This window comes from Solenopsis invicta, chromosome 11 (genome assembly GCF_016802725.1).
Source record: "Solenopsis invicta isolate M01_SB chromosome 11, UNIL_Sinv_3.0, whole genome shotgun sequence".
Lineage (NCBI taxonomy): Eukaryota > Metazoa > Arthropoda > Insecta > Hymenoptera > Formicidae > Solenopsis > Solenopsis invicta.
In genome coordinates this window covers 5616955-5644743 of record NC_052674.1, presented here as the reverse complement: position 1 = coordinate 5644743, position 27789 = coordinate 5616955, and the positions used below count along the sequence as shown (strand labels likewise).

Below are 27789 nucleotides of genomic sequence, written 5' to 3'. Positions count from 1 at the left end.
CGGTCGCCCGTGTCTTAGTGGAAATCGAGATCGAGGTGGATTTCGCCAGTAATTATTAGCGTAATCGCCCTGCTGTTATCACGAGATTACGGGGAAAAAAAAGGAAAAAAAGGAAAAAAACAGGAGCCGGCGCGCAAGCGCGCGATCGACTCAGATCGACTCGCACGCACTTGATTCTCGATTCCCTTCCTTGGCGTCGCGCAGTACAGCGCCGGGCGAGCAGTGCCAGCAGTGGTGAACAGCGGCAGCGAGGGTGGCGAGGGAGCAAGAGGAAAGACGTCAGGATTAAATGGGATCTCTTCCTCTGCTTACCGCGTATCTGTGGCACGCGCCTGCACGTCTTCCGCGAGACGTGCGATGTCCCGGTGAGCCGAGCTGTCATTCCACGCGGACGAGGTAAATGGAGAGGCGCCAAATGCGGCGTAGCCACGCAGTCATCGCGGCCGAAAGGTGAGCATGTAGCTTTTGTTTACTCGCGCTTGTTTTTTTGTCGTGTCCTCTCCTCTTGTGTCCGGCGTATATATTGTGAGTTGCACGCCTAATTGCGGAACCAGCGGAACGCCAGCATGAGTCGATGTCCTTTTGCTCACGATTGGAAAGCACGACTGTTCCCAGGTACCCTGGCTCGTGCGACTGGATCACGCATAATATTTTTGGTGTTACCAGATGCACGAGATCTGCGAATTATTATTAGAACGCGCTCGTCTGATTGATGTGCCAAGGCCGTGTGTCTTTTGTTGTTGCACTTCACGCGCGTAATACGTGATGTCAGTAAGGTTTTCCGTATCCAAACGAACGTGAATAATCATATAAATGTCAGCCGTGATTATGACGTTTGTTCTTTTGGGAAGCGAAAGGTTAAATACAATGAAAAAGACTGCATGGTTTACATTACCATTCCAATCTTTTTAAACATTTGAAATCAGACAATTGTCAAGATGAATGTGTTTTATACCAATTTCTTTATTTCTAGATAATTGTATCCATGATATATTCTCTAGAGAATGTAATAATTTCTAATAAAATTCTACATTTGTGTCAAAAGTTAGTAGTATGAAGAATAGCTATCAGGAGGTTTGAAAAAAAGTAATTTACTGCATAAGTTTACTGCATACATTAAGTGGTTATTGATAAGGTTGAAGGTATTGCTAACCAATGGCGTTCCATCAGTTAAGTCAACACAGCTTTTTTTAAATGGCCTATGATACTGCAGTTGTGCCAATAATATCTCAAATATGTACTTAACGTGACTATATCTGGAATTAAAGCATTATTTCTTTGGAAATAAATTGAAATTTAGACAAGAAAAATATTTTACCTTGCAAAATAGACTTATGTTGAGAAACAATGAATTTTCTAAAATTTGTTACCAATTCGCTATCGATTACAGAGGGATATATTAAGACTCAAGGTAAATCATAATCATTGCAAACACAATGTTTGAAAGCTGATAGCATTCTCATGAATCTTATTAGTTGACATTTATTTACATGCAACCAAATGTACTTTGCATACAAAGAGATTTCTTATAGTTCGTGGCATTAAATTTTTTTTAGCTATTTCAACTGTTCTATGTATTCCAAGTTTTAATTTACATACTAACAATATTTATTTAGGTCTCTCTGTGGCACAAGTGCAATTTTACTTTCAAATTTTATTCTTCAAATTTCAATTTTTATTAAATAAAAATTTTAACATTTTAGTTAAACAATTTTGAAACGTAACAAAGAGATTGAAAAGTAGCCTTAAATTTTTCTAGATTTTTATAATAAAAAATTTATGCTTATAAAGAATTAATATAAGTTTATTCTTTCTTCATATAGATGGACAGATTGCGACTACATCCCATGGATTTACCTGCAATCACTGTCAACAATAATGGCAGTGTTAAAGGCAAGGCATCTTTTGTTCGACGATTGGCAATAGGATTTGTAATTCTGGCCATATTAGGCCTCTTGTATGTGCCAGCGTACCACTCCGCTCAGAGTCCATTCTTAAGCTTAAGTGAAACTCCATCCTCTGCAGAACCTCTCAGCAGTTCGCGTTTAGTAGTGTCCGGTGGTATGCATCTACCAAACATTTTTTGATTAAATTATAATTTTGATAAACTTAAGAATATATGATATATAGTTATATATTCTCATATAACTGTATATCATAGTTATATTTATAAGTATATATTAAATGATATAATTAAAATAATATTGTAAATATACAAACTATAAATAAGAGTGATGAAAGTGGGACAAACTATTTTATAACCTGATTCAATATTTTGGACGTGTATATATTTCATAATATCTACTTTCTCATAAATGCATCCAGAAAAGAAGAGTTTGAAGGATTCAAACCCTCCATTTCTCCCCTCGAAATTTCAAAAATTATTTGTGCAACACAATCATAAAAGATCGTTTAAATGACATGGTTCGTATGTTGGAGACATTACTGTAAATTTTAAAAATATCTTAATTATTTTGGAAAAAAAATTAATTTTATTGACTGATCTTTGCCTTAGTTCATAATTCATCTTTTTTAAATTTTATTTTAGTTTAATATCATATTTTTTTAGTACTATTTAGCAAACTATTAGCAGTTTCTCATACAGGAGACTTCTCTATATTTTTTCTTAATTTTTTAAAATTTTTTTTTCTAAAAAAATGATCATAGATATTTTATATATCATATTTTATATATAATAATAACAATAGTAATATTAAAAAGCTGCACATATTGCTTTTAATAACTACATTTGCCTATACTTTCTTTAAAAAAAAAGTAAAAGTTATAATTTACCAAATTCATTAATGTAACAAATGCTGTTTATATGATAATGGAATTGATATCTTTCCTTGCAAAAAATTCTCTCTGGATACACTTATGATTTATCTAATACATATTTTTGTTAGAGACAAAGTATAATTACGATTTAACATAATATGAAATGGTATTTTATGATACCATACTAGTGGTAATAATTAACACACACATAATTTAAAAGAAATTGACATAAATAATTTACAGCACAATTACCTGGATGGTCATATAATACATCAAGAGATCTCTGTGCTTATATTCATCCGGAGAATAATACGTCGATTTTGAATCCTACTGGCATATGTTCACTACCGCCATACCTGCTAATAATTATATGTTCGGCAGTCGCGAATCAGGAGGCCCGTGCCGCTATTAGGAGTACTTGGGCCAATAGATATAATTTAGATAATTTGTACAATTCTACAGTAAAAATAGCGTTTCTACTAGGAAAAAGTGACAATGATACACTCAACGTAAGTATTCTCTATAATTTTATAAATCACGTAGAGAAATACTTTTGCATACCATTTATTGTGTTTATACATTTATTATACATTTTTTGTAGAATTTAATTGTTGAGGAGAGTTCCCAGTACAATGATATTGTGCAAGAACGTTTCTTTGATACATATAACAATTTGACGCTTAAGTCAGTCATGATGTTGAAATGGGTGACGTCAAATTGTGATCAAGCGAAATACCTCATGAAAACGGATGACGACATGTTCGTTAATATTCCCTTGCTTCTGCAAACGCTGCACTCAAGAACACAAGCGGAGACTCTCTTAGGTTCCCTCATTTGTAATGCTAAACCAATAACAGATCCGAAAAACAAATGGTAAGTATCCTCACATCTGTATTATTTAGCACACAAGACACTGTAGAAAAGTAATTTAATGTAGCAATGATTTTTCAATTGCGTAGGTATACGCCCAAGTATATGTACTCTGAGAAAACATATCCAAACTACTTATCAGGCACAGGGTATGTTATGAGTATGGGTGTGGCGTCTAAGTTATATCAAGCGGCGTTGATAACACCGTTGCTACACCTGGAAGACGTTTACGTCACGGGTTTATGCGCGAAACGCGCGAAAGTTCGGCCCGTCAATCATCCTGGATTCAGTTATTTACCTCGCAAAATAGATCCCTGCGCACTCAGGAACGCTATTACCACGCATAAGGTTAACGCGTCCAATATGTATGTGATTTGGGTAAAAATGACTGATACGAGCATTACATGCAGAAATCGTACTCGTATCGAGAGAAAACCGATCACTCTGAGCAGAAGTGACAGGAATACTGGGGGCTATTATGTCTTTAAAAGAAAAACTATAAACAAGTGTGTTTAAGTTATATTTCTAATATTAATTCCATACATTATAAGACTAATTTTTTATTGAGCTTCCTGCTAAGCGCAAATGGAATTAAATAGTTAAGAAGGGAATGATACAGAATCTGTGATTCCCAATTTCCAAGATCTTTAAAGGAAATTTACTTCGATTCCTTATGAAACTAATTATTTATTTACAAATCTACTTTTGCAAACATCGAAACATTATCAGTTACTTTCTACCATTATGCCATTTGTATTTATGTAACTCGTGGATTTCATTGTAAAAAATGTAATCCGGGAGTTTTAAAGCGTCTATGAATTTTCGCAGATCTTCGATTTTGCCAGGCTGTGTCCAATTTCCATTGTTAGTTTACATTTAATATTAAGTCTAAGTTTCACAAATAAGACTAGCCAATTTGCACCGATAGTTCAATCGACCGTTTATCCGTTGATGGTTCACTGTTTTCTTATAGATTATTATTTCGCGTGTAAATATAAACAAACGGAAACGGAAGATTTAATTGATTAGAGTATTATATTAATGTTAACCGACGTCGGTGCAATTGGTACAATACGTGGAGCGATTGCGACAGATGGTATACCGAATGTTTTGTATATTTTTCTATTTAAACCAAAGTAGTATTTAAGGATATGCTGTCAATTAGATCTTTCACATAATTTAAATACATTTATCTTTTTTGCTTCTTTATGTAAAATATGCCAAAAAAATGGCAAAGCAATTTAAAATATAATCTAAAAAGAAAAGTATTAACTCTGTCATAGACAAGTTTTTTAGCATTGGATTTCTTGTCACTTTCTAATGATAATTAAACGGTATATTTAGTTATGTAATAAAAAATTTTCTGCGTGATTTTGTTATGATATTCTACAGGAATTGACAGTTGGTACCTTGTGATTAAAAGTCACAGAGACACGTAAATTTCCTTATTTTAATTATAAATGCTGTTGCTTCCACGTACTTATATGAAAATTATTTAAAAACGTTATTTAGGAATAGCATTGTATTATATTAATTAACCTACATATTTCAGAATCCCCTAAATAGCCTTATACTTCCTAAACACATGTAGTATACAAATTAGATACGAGAAAATTGCTTCCTCAATTTAGTAACATAAGATGTAGATATTATTTTCTATTTAAACAACAGAACAATGAACAGAGAGACTTGTGCTAATGACTTAATCTGAGGAATCCGTCTCATTCGTATCCATAAGTAAAATTAACTCACATTAAATTCACTGATATTTCTATTAATATTAATAAAATTTTATATACTCTTATGAAATTTAAAAAATTTTAATTACCTATTTTATGATACTGTTTTAATTACTTTACTTAACTTTATATTCTTAATTCAAATCAGTTAAAAGAGTGTACACTTTTAAATATATTTCTACTTTTTAATTTTACAAAGCATGCTCATTGCTTTATGTATATTTTCTAGAACATAATAATGCTTTATTAAGATAACATTTCACATTAAAAAAAAATACATTTCATAATCAAATATTTCCTTCATATATTCTTGAAAAATAATGTCCAAGATTAAAAAAGTCTCCATGTGCAGTTTCAGTCTATACATTTTTACATTGATAAAATTTATATCAAGATAATACATTTTACAGATATATTATTTCAACTAAATAAAAAGAAATTTTTTTTCTAAAACATCTATTCAATTTTGGTATATTTGAATTGAATTGTTTTGTATGCGTGCGCTTTTTAGAATTATTTTCTTAGAACAGGAATTGCTACGAAGAATATAAATTTTATATATTTATGTACAATATCTTTATATACTTATTACAGCTTGTGAATTTAATTCTCTTTCAGCAAGTTTTCGATTTAAATCATCCTGTTTTCAATAAATTTTAACAATTATATAGCAAAGCGTATATATTGCAAGTACGAACATCAAATGATATTGTAGCGCGGCCAAGTTTTGTTCCAATTTTTCAAATAAATATTCATAAATGTATGCTAGATAATAATATAGTTTGCAATTCATAATAAAATTCGTTTATTGAACATTTATTTATGGAAGCCGCACTGCGATATTAAATATATATATATATATATATATATATATAGTGAAAAATAGTTTATTAAGATAGCTGTTAAGAGCTTATGATGATATAGCCTAATACTTGCTAGAATTTGATCTAAACTTTTCAACTCAAGTAGAAACTTGGCATAATTTAGTGTTTAAGTATACAATTCGAAATTTGTAATACATCGCGTATATCATTTGATGTCATATCAGGGCGATTAAGGAATTTGGAGTGGCAAAAGAGTTTACGAATAGTAAAATTGATGCATTCCACGGTCCATGACGATGAGATATTTGTAACTTAGGGTAAAGATTGAAAGATTCTGTGGAATACCCTAGTGGCCTTAGAAAATTCATTTTATTTTATAAGAATAGATTTGACGCTGAATTTTTTACCATTAGTCTGCTCTAAACCATCGTAATACTCGGTGCTATCTGAATGCGACTGTTGACGAGCTGTAATATAAATTATTGATATACATTTGCAAAAATACATTATACAAATGTAATACGATGTATCATCATTTCCATCTCTTTTTACATGGAATATAAAAGGTCAGTCGAAAGATGTATCTCTTTTCTTTCGAGATATATAAATTTCGATGATCGCGTGTGAAATACAAGTTAGATACATCATTTTATATCGTGCTATAGTATTAAGCAGGATTGGCAACTAACGCGTTACTCATAACATCGTTATCGTTACTTTTTTTTCTATAACGATAACAGTAACGTCATTATAGTGTTACAGTAACGAATTTAATCATTACTTTTATAGTTACTTTAGTTTTCCGTTATGCTTACCTGTTTTTAGATCGCACATTAATTGCGTCATTGGATAGAAATATTCCGATACTTTTGAGCTGCTTTCCAACAGCTACTATCGGTGTTGAATACTTAACATTAAACTATAGATTTTCAATACTGAAAGCAGTAAATATTGAAATATATTCTTAATAATGACATTTGTTGTTTAAAAAAAAAATTTAAGTTTTCATGTAAAAATGAGTGTACCAAAAAATAAAGAATTAGAGAACTTGTTAGATAAGTTTAATATAAAGAAAAGTTTGTTCTATGTACAGAGGTTTAGAGAGTGTCAAGTTTTAATATTTATTATTATATTAAACATTATCAAATAAAGTAATTTTTAAATCTAATGACTCTTAAAATAACGTAACGCGTTACTTTTTTTAAGGTAATGTTCCCAATCCTGATATCAATATATGTTATGTTTACATCTTTACGAGATCGTTTCTAACGCTTTTAGAAAAGGACATTCATTTGTACGTTCGTCATAACATACAACAAGAATTGCGCATAAGATGCGTATGAGATGTAAATATTGTTATGTTGCGTTTCGAATAAAAAACCAAAGGAACTTTGATGCAAAGATTATTTATTAAAAATACATGTATCGAATGAATGTTTTATATAAAAAACAAATACAAATACGCGCGAGTATTTGTTTTACTTATATAGGAACTTTACTTACAGATGCTTATCTTAACAATATAAATCAATAAGTTTTGTATGAGATTTATATACTGCATTTAATTGGATATGATGTATCATCGTGTGTATATGTGTATATATATATATACCGATTTAATGTGTAAATGATAGTAGTGAAATGAATTATTTTTATTTCATTTATGACTGTTACTACTGATTTCAGAACTTTGGTTCAGTTGTTAATTATTTCAGATTCAGCTAATATTTGGTACAGTCTATAGAAGGTGTAGAATGAAATAAATTTTATAGAATATAATTATGGTAAATATTATCAAAATTAATCTTATAAAAATATAATAAAAATATAATAAAAATTAATCCCATTGGAAATCATAATGTATCCATATAAAGTATTTATGACATACTGTCAATTACTGAAGAGACTTTTCGTCTTTCCTTCATTAATTTTTATAAATTCTCATAAGAGAATTCCCATAAATTACATTATACATTAAATTTGTGTAATTACTCAATATATAATTAAAGATATCTACTCTTTTTGAAAAGGTTAATGCATTCTAATAAATTCCTGCAGTACAAAAATTTATATTTAACACGATTGTATTTAAAATAAAAACTCAAAGTGAATGCAGTATACTTATTATAAAAATTTATTAAATCAAAAATAACTGAATAATTCAATGAATAAGTGTATAAATATAGTTATACTCGAGTTTTTTTCAGTTATTATGTATAATGTAAAATTCATTATTAGATTCTTTTGTAATAATTAAATTATATCTTGATGACGCATTGTTTTTACAATTCTCATCGTAAAAAAATCTCGAAAGTATAAAAGTAGAAGTATACTTATACAAAAATTACTTAATTATCGAGAACATACGTATTTATTTTATTTTTGGCTTTCTTTTCTTTATTCCTTGTTTTCTTAAACAGGTGTAAGATGAGTTTGAGTAGATCTCTTTTTAATAATGTTTACCTTTTCGGCAAGACCACATTCCGCTAAATCTTTTATTACAGAATCCATATTTAATTCATGTGCGAAAGGTTTAACTTTCAGGCAATGTTCGAAATTTTTCTTTATATTGCATTTAAATTGCTTACTATTTTTCTTCTGTATTTTAGTGTGTATTTTTGGATATTTCATTTTCGTTTGCTTATTTATGATTGCTTTCGTCGAGGGGTCGTAACTATATTTTGCATAATTTCTAGCCATTTTTTTTTGGATGCTCTGCTGACGATTGTGTACTGGAATTACTGTCGTTGTGTAATGAACATAATTTTTTTCTGGTATTTCGTGTCCTATATCGATTTGTATCCAATCTGGCTTAGTTGTTGGCTCATTAAACTCAGTTGGCCTCAATTCTGGTTTTGTATTATAGTATTGGTCAATACTATCCTTTTGACTTCCATATTTTCCTAATTCTAACTCTTTATAAGACAAATTTTTCAACTTTGTAAGCTTTTCTTCTATATTTTCTTGTTGTTCTTCTGTCAATACCTTCCGCTTTGCAATCTCAAACACTTGGAGACTTGAAGATAAATGTGCATCTGGCTTTTCACATAACTTGATACCTTTCATTTGATACATTTTCATTAGTTCATTTCCCAAGTGCTCCATCCTTTTATTTACCTGATCAATTTTTTTCTGCTTTATAAACTGAATCAATATGCTTGAATTCACTGTTTCTTCTTTACCTTTCTTCATTTTTTGGGAAAGTTCCTTACAGCGAATTTTCTTATAGAGATTATGGTTAGGGAAATGAATGACACGCTTTACGTTGTTCTCCTCTAAATTACACGTACTCAGTTGATTCACTAGGCTCTTTATTTTTCTATGGTGTTTCCTCTTCATAGACCTGTCAAGGGAAAACTGTTCTTCTTGGAAAGCCTGTGGTATGCTTGCATTTCCATCTACATCATGCTCGCTGCTCTCCTCCACGTCTGACTCTACATTCGTTATTCTGTAGGCTATGGCATTCTTTCCAGCTACATTCACTTGAGCATTTGAATGAGCTCTACTACTGTACTCCACGATCTTTTTAGATTTTTCATTAGATGTGAGCACAAGTTCAGACGCTCCATCACGTGTCACATGTGATTTCTGATCGGCCGCGCACATGGCACCAACCTTTAAGTAATTATTATCAAGCATACTGTCTGTCTGCCAAGCAGGAGCCACTTGAAAGTTTGTAGCCTTTGTGAAAGAATTAGAAAGTTCGTTTTTGCGAGTTTGTGTTGCGCGCGTATCATTGACAACAGTCAAGGAAACCTGGTCACCCTGCGACTCGACCTTAACGTTTTTGCTGGCGTCGTTGTACATCTTTTCCCACCAAGGCGTTTCGTACTCGTCGTATCCAACACCTGCTTTATTCTGACTTGTCGCGAGTTTCACGGGTTTCGTTATGCCGTTTTCATTTTTACCGAGTCCCTTTCCTGCACCACGAAAAGAAAAGAAAAAGACCTTTAGTTTCGTTCTCGCTTCTGCTTCTCGTTGTTGTCACACAATGTATTTCGCAAATAATAAGAAAATACAATATAAAATGGGAGAGGGAGATACATAAAATCAGAACTGAGTGACGAAATAAACAAATGTTTCGAAGTTACGTATTGTCCTCTATGTGGCGAAGGCTAATGCGCCACATGATGCTCGGACCAAAAAAAAATCGTAGAACCGTACCTTCTGTCCAGCCGTACTTCATCAATTGCTCTTTCGCGAAATTAGCCATCCTCGCGAGATTACTGTCGTGTAATCTCCGGTAATTCTTCAGGTTAAACGTTGTCTCGTGCACTATGCTCTTTGACCATTTAACCTCCTTTCACGTTTCACGCATCGGGAATGAAAGCCTCTGCTTATCGGATTGGCTCGTACAGCTGTACCACTTATACCAGATGTGTGACGTATGATGTGTTACGTCGGATTTCGAAAGACGTTTGCGATTTAAATTCCTCGAAAGCTCCGAGTCGAAAGTGTTAAAAAGGAGCAAAAAGTTAGTTTGTTTGGTTGTATGTACTTTTTGTTCTTCAAGGTATTGATTATGTAACGTTTTCTCTCTCTCTAGGGCGGAAACATGCATGAAAAGTGAAAAATTTCTCTATCCCTATAAACGCTACAATATTCCTAGAATATATTATACGAATATTATTAAAAATTAAAATGTAACTATTATTAAAAATTGAATTAGCCCAAGGAAAAATAATAATGAAGTCGGATCGACATCAAATCGATATCATTTTGATGGTTGAAAACGAGAAAATCATACCAGAAGTTAAAATATTTGATTAAAAATACATTTTATTTAAAAATATAATATATCTCCTTTTAAAAACGTAATATATATTTCATAATATTTAAACCTGCCTATAATACTTTAACATACTCTTGAAATTAAATCAGTAATGCAATACTTCGCAAAATGCGCATAAAATAAAATAAACTGCCATTGCATTAATATAATACTTTACAAATTTCACATAATTTACAAATTATTAAAAATTATACAGATTTGAATATGCGTATGAATTTCTTCGTAACATATTTTTTATAATTTTATAAAATAAATATAATGAATTCTATCCTATCTGAAAAAAATTCATGCTAAATCGATAATCGCGCATCTCTCGAAGTTTATTGTTGCTCTGAAAAAAATTCATGTTAAATCGATAGTCGCGCATCTCTCGAAGTTTATTGTTGCTCTGAAAAAAATTCATGTTAAATCGATAGTCGCGCATCTCTCGAAGTTTATTGTTGACGCTTTTCCGTAATGCTGATTGGTTCTCCCGTTGTGCTTACTTCGAGAGCTGCTGTCATCGCAAAGATCGCGTTGATAGTTATAATTAATTGCATTGACAGTTATACACATAATAATTGTTACATGCATCAAAAGGTTAATAGTGTAATATTAATATATTATCAAAATAATTATTACAAATTTAATATATTATCAAAATAATTATTACAAATTTATTTATTGAATTGGATCTGTTTCCTGCGTTTAAAGATTTTTCTTTGTCTTTTAGACGACTTCATGACTGTTTTAGATAAGTTTTATTAAACGTTCATATTTATGGTTGAAAAATTATTATTATAAAAAATTGACACTTTGTGTTGTACTTTATTTTCAGATAACAATTTCGATTATTATTATTAATAATGGGTGAATATTATGTGATATTATGATATTTTATAATAAAAAAATAAATTTTCTCTAATAGAATATTATCTATCTTATTAAAGATTTTGAAATATGTGTACTGAAGATAAAGAAAAAAAGTGGAATAAAATAGTATAAAAAGGAAGGAAGGAAAGAAGAAGGACCAAAGAAATGTAGAATAAAAATAAAATTGAAAAAAGAAAGGAATTGAAGGTGTTGGAGAAGGTAAAGATTTTTAAATAGAATAATATAAGAAAAAAAGGAAGTAAAAAAGGAGGAAGGCTCGAAGGAGTTTAGAATGAAAATAACATTGTAAGGAGAAAAGAATTAGAAAAAGGATAAAAAAAAACATTTTTAAACCATATTCCTCAATCTATGTCCAGTTGTCGTATTTTTTTCAGTTTACGTAATCGAAGTTTTTCGAAAATAAAGCTTATCAAATAATAATTTTATTAATTTTAAAAGGTTCTTATAGGACAAAATTTTTATAACGTATATTAATTATCAAACATTAATTTGATCTGAAATCTATTTTATACAGCATGAAATATTAAGTTTTTTTGAAACTGTGAACAGTATAAAATATATTTTACAAACTAAAAGAACTTTGAATCACTTAGCACTGATTATAAATTGATAATATATAATTAACAACTTTTTACTTTTTAAGTCTTTGTTGCACACAATGTAATTTTTTGTACGTACTCGTTTTTTATACTTACTTTAAAGATTCTTTAAAAAAGTTTTTACACATATATTAGCAATTTTCTCTTAGCTGTTATTTTCTTAGAAAATAGAATTGTTTCTCATTTTTTGAATAATTCTTCATAACAAATCCATACGTTTACGAACTCTTGTTTTATGACTTTATTTTATATTTACAGTTATTTTATATTCTCTTTCTGTATTTATAAGATAATGCAGAAGGAAATCTTTTAAATAAGCGACAACTTATCAACATTGAAGGCTTGTATTTTGCTGTCGAGTTACAGCATCCATAATAAGAATGTAAAATCGAAAATAAGGCTATGAATAGCCATGTGAAAAGTCCGTATGTTTCGTTTTTATGGACAATATTAAAATATAATGCACCCTAACAATACCGTGTACCTAGACATCGTTATTAATGCAAGAACATTGTCGTCGGGGATGTCTCAGCAACTCTGAACAGATGACATACTATATACTTTGTCATTGTCGAGGGAAGATTTGCTGTTACGTAAAAATATGGACTTGTTGCCGGTGAACTTTTACGTTCTTCGTTTCTGCGGTGTGTGGAAAGAACGTAAGGATGACAACTTGATAATACGCTTTATCAGCTTCTGCTACAGGTAGAATAAGCACATGTAAAATTAAAATAGCTTCAGTAATTTTGTATAAACATTTTATCGTACAGCCTTGGCCAAAATTATAAGCCATCTTATATTTTTTAAATATTTTATTTGGATAAATTTAAACAAAAATTCAAATGTGAATTATCCTTTGTTCCAAAAAATTTTAAATTTATGTATAATGCCAGTAATCAATTTAAAATAGTTCAGATAAAAACATTTTAGATAAATGAAATAGGTGTAAGTGCCTTGTAATTTTGGCCAAGATCATATATTAAAATTAAACTTGTATGTAAATGTATAATGCTATTAGCTAAGATAAAAATGTTTAGAGATTATACATTGAAACCGCGCATATTCTTTTTTACGTATGTAATTTTGATAGATATACAATCGTTGCTTTAATATATCACTTTACGATATGTGAGGTAATCGAACTCGTACGTATGAGAAATAACGTTGACGATTTAACAGAAGGTTTATTCATGGTCTTAACTTATATATGCCTCTGCCTAAAGTATTTAAACATTTTGATGCGACAAAGTGAGTTACATGCCTTGCTAAATTGTTTTCGCATCAAGCTATGTCAGCCAAAAGATTCAACGGAGGAATTGATATTAAAACAATACCATCTTCAAGGTACTTTTACGAGTGTTACTTATAAAAAAAATATTAAGGAACATTTAGAATATTAAAGAAATGTTAGCTAGAAAATAAAATATTAGTAATTAAAATCGGACACTTATGAAAAAAAAATAATATGCTTGCGAATGTGCAGATAAACATTCATATAATTACACGGAAAACATTTGATAGCAAGTATTTAGCTATGTAGCAAATTTTGTTAATTATTATACGGAGAGCAAAAACATTTATTGAGAAGATTAATTTTATTTGCTGGAATAGCTTTGTTAGATCTTTGAATTATATTCTCCAATAAATTTATTCCTTCTTCCTTGTTTATAAAATTTTTGTTTATTCTTTTGCCGATAACTTTATCAGCAATTTTATTGCAAAAACAAAATAATATGAAACAAATATATTTATTTTAATAGCAAATTAACATTTCTTTAAATAAATTAAAATTAGGCAAAATTTTTCTAATTTGCTGCAATATTTAAATTATTTTTCTCCACGATATAGTTTTATCTTTTCGATTAATCGTTATAAAAAATTAGTATTATTACGTTTCCTTATAAAATAAATATAATCGTCGCTACATCTCATAGAACGTAATTATTTTGCAAAAACTCCATTTCGTTGTGATGTACTCTGAACAAAGCTAAGAAAGTCATATGTGCCTTCATGCTCATTTCGCAAATAACGGGTTTACTGGTTCTCACCGCACCTCTGATGTCGCAGAACAAAAGGCAATTACCGTTGAAGATGTACGTACCGTACTCCATGGCGGAATTACTTCCTTATCTCTTGACTTATCTTCAGCAAGTTGGAGCTGTAATTTATGGGGTATTACTGAACGTCACTTTTGACTCCCTCGTTTACGGTCTCATTATTCATACCTGCGGTCAGATTGAGCTGCTGTGTCATCGATTGTCAGAAACGTTCAGATTTCTTCAGGAGAATAGCGAAGAGAAGAGACACGGCGCCATTGAGAAATTTGCTATCACAGAATGCGTGAGGCATCATATTTCTGTGTGCAGCATCACACAAAGGATACAATCGCTATTTATGTGGATTGTCGCCACATTGTTCTTCTTCAGCCTTGTCACTCTCTGTACCAGCATCTATCAGATGTCTAATGTAAAATAGATAATGTTTAAAATATGATATAATGGAATTGATACAAGCTAAATAATTATATAATTCAATTTATTATTAAAATTATTATTAAAATATAAAATTAATATTACATTTTTCTGTTTTGTTTCAATAGCTAAATTATTTCGCCCCATAAGAAGATTTTATTTTTTTGTTATGAAAAATTACTGGTAAAATCACTTTCTTATAGAATAAGTGAATGTTGTTACAATTGATGGTTTTTGTAATTACAGAAAAAACTGTTCGGCGTTGAATTTTTTGCTTTTGTAATGTACTTAGGATCAATGTTGTTTCAAGTATTCTCATATTGCTGGTTTGGCAATGAGCTCGATTTAAAGGTATATGTGATAATAAATGTTGAACTTATTTTCTCTACTTTAAAATTCCATTATTTTGATCAATGTACCTTAAGTCCATACTATCAAATTAAATATATTTTGTTCACAGAATAAAAGCATAGCGTATGCCATTTATGCTAGTAACTGGACAATAGTATCGGTTAAACAACGCAAAAGCTTGTTGTTTATAATGATGATAAGTCAGAGAGGACGAATTATTTCTTTTTATGGAATTTGTTCATTAGTTCTCAGCACTTTCACGTGGGTAAGTATACTAAATGTATAATAATAATAATAATAATAATAATAATAATAATAATAATAATAATAATAATAATAATAATAATAATAATAATAATAATAATAATAATAATAATAATAATAATAAGTATGTGTATATATTGTATAATAATTAAAATTTAAAAATATATTATATATAATTTTTAGAGCATAATGTAGATATAAGAAAACGTTGTACTTAAAAAATTACATTTTTATTCTTTATATTTACACAGATTTTAAAGACGTCCTACTCTGCTTTCAATTTGTTACAACAAGCTTCAAATTAATAATACTTTGCGTCTATTCTTTAACAAATGTAGTATTATTATCTAAACAAATTGATAGAAAATGTACATATTTTTGTACAGTATTTACTGGAAGACAAAAACTATTTTAGATATTTTTATGTTAGAAACTTTATTATGTGTAGATAATATTTTTAAGCACATTTGTTATAGAACACAATTTTCTATAAAATATTTTAAAATAATACATAATAATTTTAAATAATTCTTATAAAGAATAAAACGTTTAATTTTAATTTTAAATATGTTAAGTTCTTATGTGTCAATTCGATTAAAATCTACTTTATGTTTCAGGATTTAAATGAAATGTACTAAATCTTTTATAAATTATGAAATATATAAATATATTTTTACAACTTGGAAATAGTTTTACATTATTTCGTATTAATTATAAGTTGATAAGATAACACATAATTACGTAATTGAGATTAAATGCACTGACATCATTAAACAGTTAAATTTTTGAAGAACTTAACAGATTTTTATTTGTTAAACTTTACACATAATTTTACACTCGTTTTACGTCTTACTCAGTTGTTTCTTATTCTTTCGATGATATTCTTTAAAGAAGTTTTTACACACAATAGTAATTTTTTCTTATCTGTTATTTTTCTAGCAAAACAATGGAATTATACATTTCACTTCTAAAATAAAATATATTCACCTATAATTTTACGACATTATTTTGTATTTATGGTTATTTTCCATTTTTTCCGTATTTGTAAGATATTGTAGAAATCTTTTAAATAAGTAACAACTTGTCGATATTGAAGACTCATGTACAACATTTTGCTATTGAGTTACACCATTCGTTTAAAAAGAATATTCGTAAAATAGAAAATAAGAATACTAACAACCATGAGAGAAGTCCGTACGTTTCCGTTTTAATGGACATTATTGAGAAATAATGCACCCTAATAATAACGTGTATCTAGACATCATTATTAATACAAGAACATTGTTGTTGGGAATATCTCAGCAACTCGGAACAGTTGACATACCATACCTCGCAATTGTCGAAGGAAGATTTACTGTTACGTTAGATACGACGATAAAGAAATACGATAAAAAAAATGGACTTGTTGCCGTTGAACTTTTATGTTCTTCGTTTTTGTGGTATGTGGGAAGAACATATGGAGAACAACTTGATAGTACGCTTTGCCAACTTTTGCTACAGGTAGAATAATTATAACGCATATGTTAATCTAATATAAATCCAATATAATTATGTGTTATAAAACATTTTGTTTCAATATATTAATATTATTTATAAATGTATAGTATAGTATTTATTAAGTGATAAAGGTTTTTAGAAATTATTTAATATGAAATGCATATTCTTCTTTTTTACATATGTTTTGATAGAAATACAATCATTGCTTTAATATGTCACTTTACGATATGTGAAATAATCGAGCTCATACGAATGAGAAATAACGTTGACGATTTAACAGAAGGTTTATTCATTGCCACAACTTATATAACCTTTTGCCTAAAGTATTTAAACTTTGCGATGGGGCAAAGTGAATTGCGTGCCTTACTAAATTGTTTTCGCGCCAAGCCATGTCAGCCAAAAAATTCAACCGAGGAATCGATACTGAGACAATACCACGTCAAAGGTACTTTTATTACTTATAAAAGAGATATTAAGGGACATTCAAGAATTTTAGCTGAGATATTAAAATATTAATGATTAACACCATTTGCGAAAAGAATATTCTTGGAATGTTCAGATAAACATTCATGCGTACGGAGAAAGAAATTTGGCACGTATTTAGACATATAGCAGATTTCGATAATCATTATACAACAGAATTTAGTAAGAGTTGTAAAAAGATTAATTTTATTTGCTGGAATAGCTTTGTTAGATCTGCAAATCATGTCAATCAAAAATTTATTCCTTTTCTATTAAAAAAATTTTTGTTTATTTTTTTACCGATAATCTGCCAGCCAATAATTTTGTTACAAAAGTAAAATGCTATAAACTGTTTTCATTTTAAGGACAAATTAACATTACTATTGACAAATTTATTAAGTTTTTAAAAATTTTCATATTTTTCTGCGCAGTTATATATTATTTTTCTCCATGTACTTGTTTAATGCTGTCTTTTTAATTAATTACTTTTTATAAAATGTTATTAAAGTCACTTTCTTTATAAAATAAATTTAATTATAATTGTCCCTACATCTCATAGAACATAATTATTTTGCATATTCCATTTCATCGTGACGTACAATGAACAAAGCTACGAAGATCGCTTGTGTCTACATGTTAATGTCACATACAGCGGGTTTACTATTGCTCATAACACCTATAATGGCACAGGACGAAAGGCAATTGCCAATGAAGATGTACGTACCGTACTCCATGGTGAAGTTACTACCTTACCTGTTGACCTATCTTGAGCAAGCTGTAGCGATAATTTATGGAATATCAATCGACATTGTTCTCCACTCCCTCGTTTACGGTTTCACTATACTTGCCTGCGGACAGATAGACCTGCTGTGCTATCGATTGTCGGAAACGTTTCGATTTCTTCAGCTTCAGGATAATAGCGAAGAGAAAGGGGACGACACCATTGAGAAATTTGCAATCGCGGAATGCGTGAGGCATCATAATTCTGTGTGCAACATTATACACAGAATACAATCGCTATTTATGTGGTCTACCGCGATTTTGTTCTTTACCAGCTTTATCACTCTTTGCAGCAGCATCTATCAGATATCTAATGTACGAAAATTGACTTAATATACGATTCGATAGAATTGTTATCAGTTGTACAATGTTGTAATCTATACCTTTGTTACAGAAAGAACTCTTCAGTATTGAATTCCTTTTCTTTGTAGTATACGTAGTGTCAATATCATTTCAACTATTCTTATATTGCTGGTATGGCAACGAGCTCGATTTAAAGGTACTCTCTCTGAGAACAAATATTGGATTATATGTCCTTTAAATTTCCATTACTTGATCGATATCTTAAGTTCATATTATCAAATTAAATACTTTTCATTTACAGTACAAAGATATTGCGTCTACTATTTATGCTAGTAATTGGACAGCAATATCGGTCAAGCAACGCAGAAGCTTGTCATTTATAATGATGATAAGTCAGAGAGGACAAATTATTTCTTTTTATGGATTTTGCTCATTAGTTATCAGCACTTTCACAGGAGTGAGTATGCTAAATATATAGTAATAAGTTTGTATGTATACATATGTAATAGTTAAAACTCTTAAAAATAGTATATTAGATATAATTTTTAAAGCATAATGTAGATATATTTTATAAAACATTGTATATAAAAAATTAAATTTTTATTCTTTGTATTTGCACAGATTTTACAGACATCTTACTCGGCTTTCAATTTGTTACAACGAGTTTCAAATTAGTAATACTTTCCTAATTCTATTTTTTAATAAACGTAGTATTATTATCTAAATGAATTGATAGTGAATCTACATTAGCTATTTTTGTACAGTGTTTATTAGAAAATATAAACTTTATGAGATATTTTATAAGGTAAATCGAGAGAAGATGCTAGTTGAGAAAAGAAGCCACTTTGATTATACCTTTTCCACAAATTAGAGCTAATCTGATTATGCGTAACTGTGCACTAAACTGTTGGGAAGATATGAAGGAAAATTTCGATATTAATGATTTCGATATTAATAACATTTTCTCCTAACATTTGAGGGTAAGATGCCAGTCCATATAAAACACAAGTATTCGAATGTAAGTATTCGAGAATCATCATTAAAATAGCTTAAAAAATAACAATTTTGAGAACTTTAATTATTTAATTTGTTTGATTAAATAAAAGTTTTAAGAAGATTACATTAATTTGTCATCGCTTAATTCTATAATGGAAATTATTTCAGAAGGAAAAGCTTGAGTGTAGTATTTCCTATCGACTTACCTTATTAGGAATTGTATTCTTTGTAGATAACATTTTTAAGCACATCACATTTATTATAGAATACAATTTTTTTACAAAAAAAAAATGTGAAATAAAGAAATTAATTTTAAGAAATCGTTGTGGAGAACAAAATGTTTTAATTCCAAATATGTCAAGTTTTTATATGTACCTTTGAAATCTATTTTATATGTCTCTGGATTTACATAAAATATACTAAATCTTTTTAAACTATGAATTGTATAAATATATTTTTACAAATTAAAAACAATTTTATATGACTTAATATTAATTATAAGTTGATAAGATAACACATAATTACGTAATTGAGACTAAATGCACTGACATTTTTGAACAGTTAATTGTTTTGAGAGTTCAACGGCTTTTTATTTTTTAAACTTTACACATAATTTTACACTCGTTTTACTCAGCTGTTTCTTGTTTTTTCAATTATATTCTTTAAAGAAATTTTTACACACAGTAGTAATTTTTTTTTATCTGTTATTTTCCTAGCAAAACAATTGAATCGTATATTTCACCTCTAAAATACAATATATTCATCTATAATTTTACATTATTTTATATTTATGATTATTTTACATTTTTTTTGCATTTGTAAGATATTGTAAAAATCTTTTAAATAAGTAACAACTTGTTGACATTAAAGGCTCGTACAACATTTTGCTATCAAGTTACATTATTCGTCTAATAAGAATGTGAAATAAAAAATAAGAATACAAACAACCATGAAAGAAGGCCGTATGTTTCGTTTTGATGTTTCGTTTTTTTATTATTGAAATAATACACCCTAACAATACCGTGTATCTAGACATCGTTGTTAATGCAAGAATATTGTTGTCGGGAATGTCTTAGCAGCTCTGAACATGTGACATGCCATACTTCGCAATTGTCGAAGGCAGACTTACTGTTACGACAATAAAAAATATGGACTTATTGTCGATGAACTTTTACGTTCTTCGTTTTTGCGGTGTATGGGAAGAACATACGGATAACAACTTGATAGCTTTGTCAACATTTGTTACAGGTAGAATAATTATAACGTGTACGTTAATATAATATTAATTCAGTATAATTATGTTAAGAAAACAATTTATTGTAATATATTAAAATTATTTGTAAATGTATAGTTTAAATAAATAATAAGCATTTTTCGAAATTACATTTATAAATTATAATTATATGAAATGTATAATCTTCTTTTCTTTACGTATATATTTTCTTACGTAATTGTTGTAGACATATAATCTTTGTTTTAATATATCACTTTACAATATCTAAGATAATCGAGCTTATCCGTACGAGAATTTAACATCGAGGATTTAACGGAAAGTCTATTGCTTTCCTTAACTTCCGTATGCCTATGCTTAAAGTATTTAAACATTTTAATGCAACAGTGCGAGTTGCGTTTGATAAATTGTTTTTGCGCCAAGCTATATCAGTCAAAAAATTCAGCGGAAGAATCGATACTGAGACAATACCATGTTAAAGGTTTATCTTTATTACTTATAAAAAAAATATTAATCATATTTTTGTGTGCAACATCATACACAGGATACAATCATTATTTATGTGGGCTGTTGCGACTTTGTTCTTTACCAGCTTTATCACTCTCTGCAGCAGCATCTACCAGATGTCTAACGTATAAAAATTGACTTAATACACGATTCAATTGTTATCAGATGTACAATATTGTAATATATACTTTTATTACAGAAAAAACTCTTCAGTATTGAATTCCTTTTCTTTATAGTATACTCAGTGTCAATATCATTTCAATTATTCACATATTGCTGATATGGCAACGAGCTCGATTTAAAGGTACTCTCGCTGAGAACAAATATTGGATTATGTCCTTTGAATTTCCATTACTTGACCGATATCTGTATTATCTAAGTATATCGAAGTCTGTATTATCAAATAAATGCTTTTTGTTTACAGTATAAAGGTATCATGTGTGCTATTTATGTTAATAACTGGATAGTAATATTGGTCAAGCAACGCAAAAATTTATCATTTGTTTTCATTATGATAAGCCAGAGGAGAAATTGGTTGCCCGGGAGATTTCACTGTTCCCAGATACATTGGATGGAAGGAAAACGAGATTGAGATTGATCCGCAAAGGAGTCAGCTATAATTACTGGATTGTGAGACCTCTGGCCAAGGTCTGTCTACAGTAATAATAATAATGGCACTTAGACTCATACCAAGTCTAAAATCCAAGGCTTCTGTTAAGAAAGAAAAGAAGAAGCCAAAGAGGACAAATTACTTCTTTTTACAGATTTTGCTCTTTAGTTCTTATCAATTTCACTTGGGTAAGTATACTAAATACACATTATAATTAACACTCGTAAAAATATACAACATATAATTTAAAACATAATGTAATAAAATTTTATAGAAAAAACTAAATTTTTCTTCTTTATACTCACAGATTTTAAAGACATCTTATTCAGGTTTTAACTTGTTGCAACTAGCTTCAACCTTTCATATCATTCTATCGTATTTTTATTCATATTTTTCGACAATTGTATTATCAATCTAATCAAGTTAACGTGAAATGTATTTTCGTACTGTATTTATTATTAAAATTTCATAGATGTTTTTATATCTGTATAAAAACTTACTTAAATTATTCTTCAATCATATCCTGTATATGTGTTTTATGGTTGAAATAAAGAAATCTTTTCGTTGAATATTTTGCATTATAATTCAGATGTAGAAAACAATATCCAAAAACATACTTGCAGTTTATTGTGTGAACTTCTGCAGACTCACGACCCATTACATTTTCCTTACTAAATTTCCAACTGCTTATCAGTTTTTCTGGCGAGATATGTTTGCATTAAAAGCTTTTTTTTGTATACAACAGAAGTAATAATACTTTAATGTCCCTTATCCCAAGTACCCCTTTTTACTTTCCTATTCGATACCGCATATATTACGCAAATTTATAATTTAAAAAATAACGACCGGTTATGTCACATCGTAGACGTCTGAAAATGAACATATGAGAATAAATGCAGGCACAAGGAGGAAATATAGCGGGGAAAGAAGATCAAGCGAATTCTTTCAGCTGTTCGATGACATTAAATGTTAAGGAACGCTTAGAACGTTTCAGCGATATCATTATTGATTCATGGAGAACGGACGTTGACAATGGTACGGAAAGTCTTATTATATTTTTCCTACAAGCTTCATATTTTCAAAGCATAGCGAAGTATGACTAGAGGGAGACCATCTATCAGAGCGACGGTCTCGGAATTATGGATATATTACCATACAATTTCCGAGTTCTCTGGTTTTGCGGTGCTTGGAGCGAAAAGAACAATAACAATTTTTTCGTTCGTTTTTTAAGTTTCTGCTACAGGTAAAATAAAATATTAAACATTTTTTATCTACATCTCGCGCACGTTTCTGTAATAAATTACAGTATAAATATTTTGTTAATGAGATTGTTGTTTCTATAAAAATTATTTAATAGTTACATTATATTGAAAGTGTGAAAAGTTTATATTTAATTACATTATTTAATTACATTATTTAATAAAAAAGAATTGATTTTCACTTAATGTTTATTCATTTTCATTTTGTTTCACTTAAGAATCACGTTCAGATATTACTATACAATTCAGATTATTAAGATGTTGAGATATAATAACATTTTTAGGTACGCTGTTGTTATTCTAATATACGAATTTACAATATCGGAAGTTATCGAACTCGTAAGAACGCGCGACGACATTGAAGATATGACGGAAGGACTCTTCATGGCGTTAACTTACGTAGCTTTATGTTTTAAATACGGAAACTTCTTAGCGCGAAAAGAGGAAATGTCCATGTTGTTGGACTGTTTTCGAAGAGAAACGTGTCAGCCAAGGAATTCCGAAGAAAAGACGATTCTTATTAAATATGATCGCAAAGGTATTCAGCCAGTAGTTGACATTCTGATGAATTTATTGCACGTCATGAATTTTATGATATTTCTTCAAAGGTAAAGTTATTAACCCCAGAATGGGTTAATAGGATATTGCTATTGAATGATATACAGTATTATTATTTTCTCTGAAATCTGAAAATATATACTTGAATATGAGTACAAATTTGAAAAAAAATACATTTTAAATACATTTTAAATATTTGTGTTTATCATAGCCAAGTGGTGCGTCAGAACTTTCATGAGTATATCTCAAGCTACTTGCATAGCTCTTATACTCGCTCCCATCGTGGGGCCACAGAACACCGACAGACCCCTGCCGTTCAAGACGTATCTGCCGTACTCGATATCCGGCTTATACCCGTATTTGGCGACCTATCTTCAGCACGTAGGTGCAATATTTTATGGGGTATTGCTGAACGTCTCGTTCGACTCCCTCGTCTACGGCTTCACCCTTCACGTCTGCGGACAGATCGAGCTGCTGTGTTATCGTCTGTCGAAGCTCTTCAAGCCGAGCCATTATCCTGAGCAGTATCGAATCGATTCGGGCAAAGGAGCGATGATCAGCGAGTGCGTGAGACATCACTTATACGTACACGAGATCGTACGCAGGATACAATCGTTGTTTGTGTGGACCGTGACGGTTTTATTCATTTTCAGCCTGGTCACCCTGTGCACCAGTATTTTCCAAATGTCCAAGGTCGCGTAAAACTGAAATCCTTACGATCAGTTCTTTACGTTCAATCGACGTCACAAATTCTTCTAACATTATTTTAAATATTTTTTTGTATAACAGATAGCAAATCGTCGATTAAAAAAAAGAAAGTATCGTTATTATATCGCTAAATAAATACCTAATTCGCGTGTAACCGCACGAATATACTAAATTAACTTTTCCTCGCAGAAGAAAATTCTCAGCGTCGGATTTCTCTCGTTGATTTTGTACCTTGGCAGTATGCTGTTTCAAGTGTTCTTCTATTGCTGGTATGGAAACGAGCTGCAGTTGAAGGTAATTAGAGATTAATTCATTAAATTAAAATCTGGTCAATCTGTGATGCGAGTTATAGGTGACATATGCAGATTTGTATATGTCAAATTAAGAAAAACACTATTCTGTTCTTGCAACAATTATTTATAATTTTCTGCTGAATAATTTTAAATGAGCTTACCATGAACAGTGAAAATTCGTATGTGTAGAGCAAGAGTATCGTCGACGCTATTTATTCGAGCGATTGGACAGTCGCCTCAACGCGAGATCGTAGAAGCCTGCTGTTCGTAATGGCCATCAGTCAAAAGGGATTGAAACTGTCTTATTATGGAATTTTCAACTTAGCCCTCGATACTTTCACTTGGGTAAATTTATGACGATGGTGCACTTTGTATACCTGAGAGTTTATTCTGTAACTCTTAACGACAGTATCGGTTCGTAGTTATGCTGTTGTTGCGCAGATATTTTATATGGCATAAAGCTGAGCAATGACAACGTAGTAATACCGAAGAGTTATCGAATAAATACCCTGGCTTAGTGGCAGTAACAAAATAATATTCGATCTTTCCCTTTGCAGATCTTGAAAACATCTTACTCAGCCTTTAATGTCCTACAACAGACGTCGATGTGACTAGTCCTGAGTTATAGAAAGATTAACAAATTGTATAGAATTATTTTTTTTACACTATATATTTTAGACTTACATAAAAGTCTTTGAATTATTATTTCTTATTAGCAGTGTTCCACGTGACACAACCGTCTATTAAACGTATTAAAATCTCTAGATAATTGTTATTACTCTTTATATTCATATTGTTCAATTAAGTCAATTAGACTTATTATGGATTTTACGAATCATAACAGTTAAAATACAAAAAATCTTTATCATTGACATTTGCATGTAGAGCTTTATGCCTTATTGCCAATAGTTTTTAATCATTACACAGTAAAATATAAAATGCTAATTTAACATTTTTGTATGTCCCAGAAAGTCCATTCTAAATTTTAAGTTAAAATAACTCAAAAATTAAGTTAAAATAATTTAAAATAAGAATTACTTTAACTTGAGTTATTTTAACTTAAAATTTAGAGTAGACTTTCTGGGACATTTTATTTTTTACTATGTACGTGATTAGTCTGGTGATGGCTATATTTTAGACATATTTTTTTACGAAGCATTATTTGATGCGTTACAACAGAAGTTATCGATACTGTTGAATTCTTAGCGAATTGTACATACTAAAAAATTCACAAAGAAACGTATAATAAAGCCGAATAGTTGAAAAGATAAAAAGATAATTAAGACTGATGGATGCTATTTAGAAAATTTATTTCACAATTAATCAATGCGGTTTAATTATTATTCATCAAATCGCTGGAACTTTAACAGTTTACACCTTTATTTATTAATATAAACTATCTTTTAAAAAATAAATTAAAACGTTTGTAACTTTTAAGTAAAGCGCTCTTTTTTACGTTAATTTGGAGTCACATCGTTTTTGGAATTACGTAAAGGAGAGTGGAACCTATCCGCGAAATTATACGTTCTCTCTGTTTCGTCTCGAAAGCATTTCCATATATGGCGATGCGCTTGCAAGATTTTGAAATAATTATATATTATTATATAAAAAAGTAAAATATACATCTAACATTAATTTAATCAATTTTAATAAATTTAAATTGAGAAAAATTATACAATTATTTAGCTAGCTTGTAAAATCTTCTTATCTTTTTCTTTCAACCTACACAGTTTATTATTCATATAGCTCTAGTCTGTCTTTCACTGGTTGAATTGACTGTTTTCTATATTCTTATTTTCCTGCAAATATTCAATATTGCATAACAAAGAAGAATTGATCAACAAATTCTTTTTTGCGAGACACGCAACGGTCTTATACATATTAAAATCGTACTCCGTAAAAATAAATTCTTTTCTTGAAAAACACGCAACGTCGAGAAAGTATTGCGATAAGATATCGAAGTAAGTTTGACAGATTAAAATTTAATGAGCACTTGACAAATTTGTATACGACATTATTAATGCAGTTTGTAATGACGAAATATTATTAAAAATTTTACTATCCCAATAGAAATAGAAAGAAACAAACTTATATATTATTAAAAAAAAGGATTTTACATTTTTACTGACGCAGCTAATGATTGCAATGTGCTACCATAGCTATTAATTAAAATATTTATTAAATTTTTGTGAGCTTATTTATGACACCTAACTAAATTTAGTTATGTTGCTAAAGTTTAATCTACGCATATGTTACAATTGAAATTTAATTATCACATGCAGATTTCTGTTGCTACAACTAATTCTTTTCTTCCCGAGTATAACGACTGAAATAAGGCAGAAATAAAGACTGATATAAAAGTATTCTACTGCTAAACTTGAAGGCCTTGCATTTTTGCGATGCATGGAAAGAGCGGAAAGATGACAACACATGTGCATCGGTTTTTGCGCTTTTGTCACAGGTATGCCACGCAGAGGTACTCGAATAATTTCGCAAACACGTCCCACGTACGTTGTTTGACGTAAACGTTGCGTATCACAAAATATAAATATGTATCAAAGATCATTAATAATCAACACATTCAAAAATAATTGTAAATCACCTGTTCAAATATTACTTCTTCTTAACAGCATTGAATATTGCTATTGAGTCATACTGCAAGTAGATAAATACTTTTTCATTTAACTGATTAATTGCTTAATAATTAATTAATTATATTAATAGTTAATTAAATATTATGTAACATTGACAATCATGGTAAACATAAAATTTCGTTGAATTGAATTTTAAAGAATTTCTATCGCTTTCTTATCATCACACGCGTAAAATGAATGAAGTAACAACCGTAATAAAATACGTAAAGTATCAAATATATTAAGATGCAAAGATGAAGTTGTGCGACTCTTGTGTGTACGTGCTGTTTCTTTCTAACGCTTGCAGAGAAGAAAGATAAAGGATTAATTGTTTGTTAATTTTAGCTGAAGCTTACCGGATATAATGTGCGGATTAAACTTCATTACCATG

At 29.8% G+C, this 27789-nt stretch overlaps 4 protein-coding genes and 1 long non-coding RNA gene across 7 annotated transcripts; 3 read left to right on the top strand and 2 right to left on the bottom strand.

Annotated features, from left to right (window-relative positions):
- The first annotated feature begins 215 nt into the window (after positions 1-215).
- On the top strand, positions 216-7604 carry LOC105201622 (beta-1,3-galactosyltransferase 1). 3 transcript variants are annotated; one of them, XM_011169699.3, is made up of 5 exons: positions 216-450; positions 1824-2061; positions 3022-3287; positions 3380-3651; positions 3738-4164. In XM_011169699.3, the coding sequence occupies exons 2-5, from the start codon at positions 1824-1826 to the stop codon at positions 4162-4164; spliced, it is 1203 nt and encodes a 400-aa protein (XP_011168001.1). In that variant the 5' UTR covers positions 216-450. The 3 variants fall into 3 exon arrangements, with proteins under 3 accessions (XP_011168001.1, XP_039311199.1, XP_039311200.1); XM_039455265.1 differs by lacking the exon at positions 216-450 and adding an exon at positions 486-615; XM_039455266.1 differs by lacking the exon at positions 216-450 and having other exon boundaries at positions 3738-7604.
- LOC105201621 lies at positions 7602-10738 on the bottom strand. The gene is made up of 2 exons (XM_011169698.3): positions 10376-10738; positions 7602-10131 (listed from the first exon to the last, which is right to left on the bottom strand). The coding sequence occupies exons 1-2, from the start codon at positions 10422-10424 to the stop codon at positions 8624-8626; spliced, it is 1557 nt and encodes a 518-aa protein (XP_011168000.1). The 5' UTR covers positions 10425-10738; the 3' UTR covers positions 7602-8623.
- A 2006-nt stretch (positions 10739-12744) lies between these two features.
- Positions 12745-25637, top strand: LOC105201627. Its single transcript, XM_039455179.1, has 13 exons — positions 12745-13180; positions 13566-13819; positions 14463-14941; positions 15193-15297; positions 15407-15562; positions 15813-15854; positions 18211-18489; positions 23051-23190; positions 23491-23744; positions 23976-24457; positions 24662-24766; positions 24955-25110; positions 25323-25637. Exons 1-13 carry the CDS (start codon positions 13077-13079, stop codon positions 25374-25376), a joined length of 2610 nt encoding a protein of 869 aa, XP_039311113.1. The 5' UTR covers positions 12745-13076; the 3' UTR covers positions 25377-25637.
- Positions 15885-20036, top strand: LOC105201626 (odorant receptor 46a-like). The gene is made up of 6 exons (XM_026138822.2): positions 15885-17061; positions 17250-17503; positions 18131-18615; positions 18695-18799; positions 18905-19060; positions 19225-20036. The coding sequence occupies exons 1-6, from the start codon at positions 16958-16960 to the stop codon at positions 19276-19278; spliced, it is 1158 nt and encodes a 385-aa protein (XP_025994607.2). The 5' UTR covers positions 15885-16957; the 3' UTR covers positions 19279-20036.
- On the bottom strand, positions 18408-22640 carry LOC120359028. Its single transcript, XR_005575922.1, has 3 exons — positions 22253-22640; positions 18684-18808; positions 18408-18610 (listed from the first exon to the last, which is right to left on the bottom strand). It is a non-coding gene; the product is annotated as an uncharacterized LOC120359028 (long non-coding RNA).
- Positions 25638-27789: the final 2152 nt, after the last annotated feature.

Excerpts from the sequence above, each read along its gene's own strand:
- LOC105201621 (XM_011169698.3), bottom strand. The coding sequence starts at position 10,424 with ATGGCTAATTTCGCGAAAGAGCAATTGATGAAGTACGGCTGGACAGAA. Across the intron at positions 10,132-10,375 it reads GAAGTACGGCTGGACAGAAG|GAAAGGGACTCGGTAAAAAT; the intron begins GTACGGTTCTAC and ends TTCGTGGTGCAG.
- LOC105201622 (XM_039455266.1), top strand. The coding sequence starts at position 1,824 with ATGGACAGATTGCGACTACATCCCATGGATTTACCTGCAATCACTGTC. Across the intron at positions 3,288-3,379 it reads GTGACAATGATACACTCAAC|AATTTAATTGTTGAGGAGAG; the intron begins GTAAGTATTCTC and ends CATTTTTTGTAG. Across the intron at positions 3,652-3,737 it reads ACAGATCCGAAAAACAAATG|GTATACGCCCAAGTATATGT; the intron begins GTAAGTATCCTC and ends TCAATTGCGTAG.
- LOC105201627 (XM_039455179.1), top strand. The coding sequence starts at position 13,077 with ATGGACTTGTTGCCGGTGAACTTTTACGTTCTTCGTTTCTGCGGTGTG. Across the intron at positions 13,181-13,565 it reads TTTATCAGCTTCTGCTACAG|ATATACAATCGTTGCTTTAA; the intron begins GTAGAATAAGCA and ends TAATTTTGATAG. Across the intron at positions 25,111-25,322 it reads CCCTCGATACTTTCACTTGG|ATCTTGAAAACATCTTACTC; the intron begins GTAAATTTATGA and ends TTCCCTTTGCAG.
- LOC105201626 (XM_026138822.2), top strand. The coding sequence starts at position 16,958 with ATGGACTTGTTGCCGTTGAACTTTTATGTTCTTCGTTTTTGTGGTATG. Across the intron at positions 18,800-18,904 it reads GCAACGAGCTCGATTTAAAG|TACAAAGATATTGCGTCTAC; the intron begins GTACTCTCTCTG and ends TTTCATTTACAG. Across the intron at positions 19,061-19,224 it reads TTATCAGCACTTTCACAGGA|ATTTTACAGACATCTTACTC; the intron begins GTGAGTATGCTA and ends GTATTTGCACAG.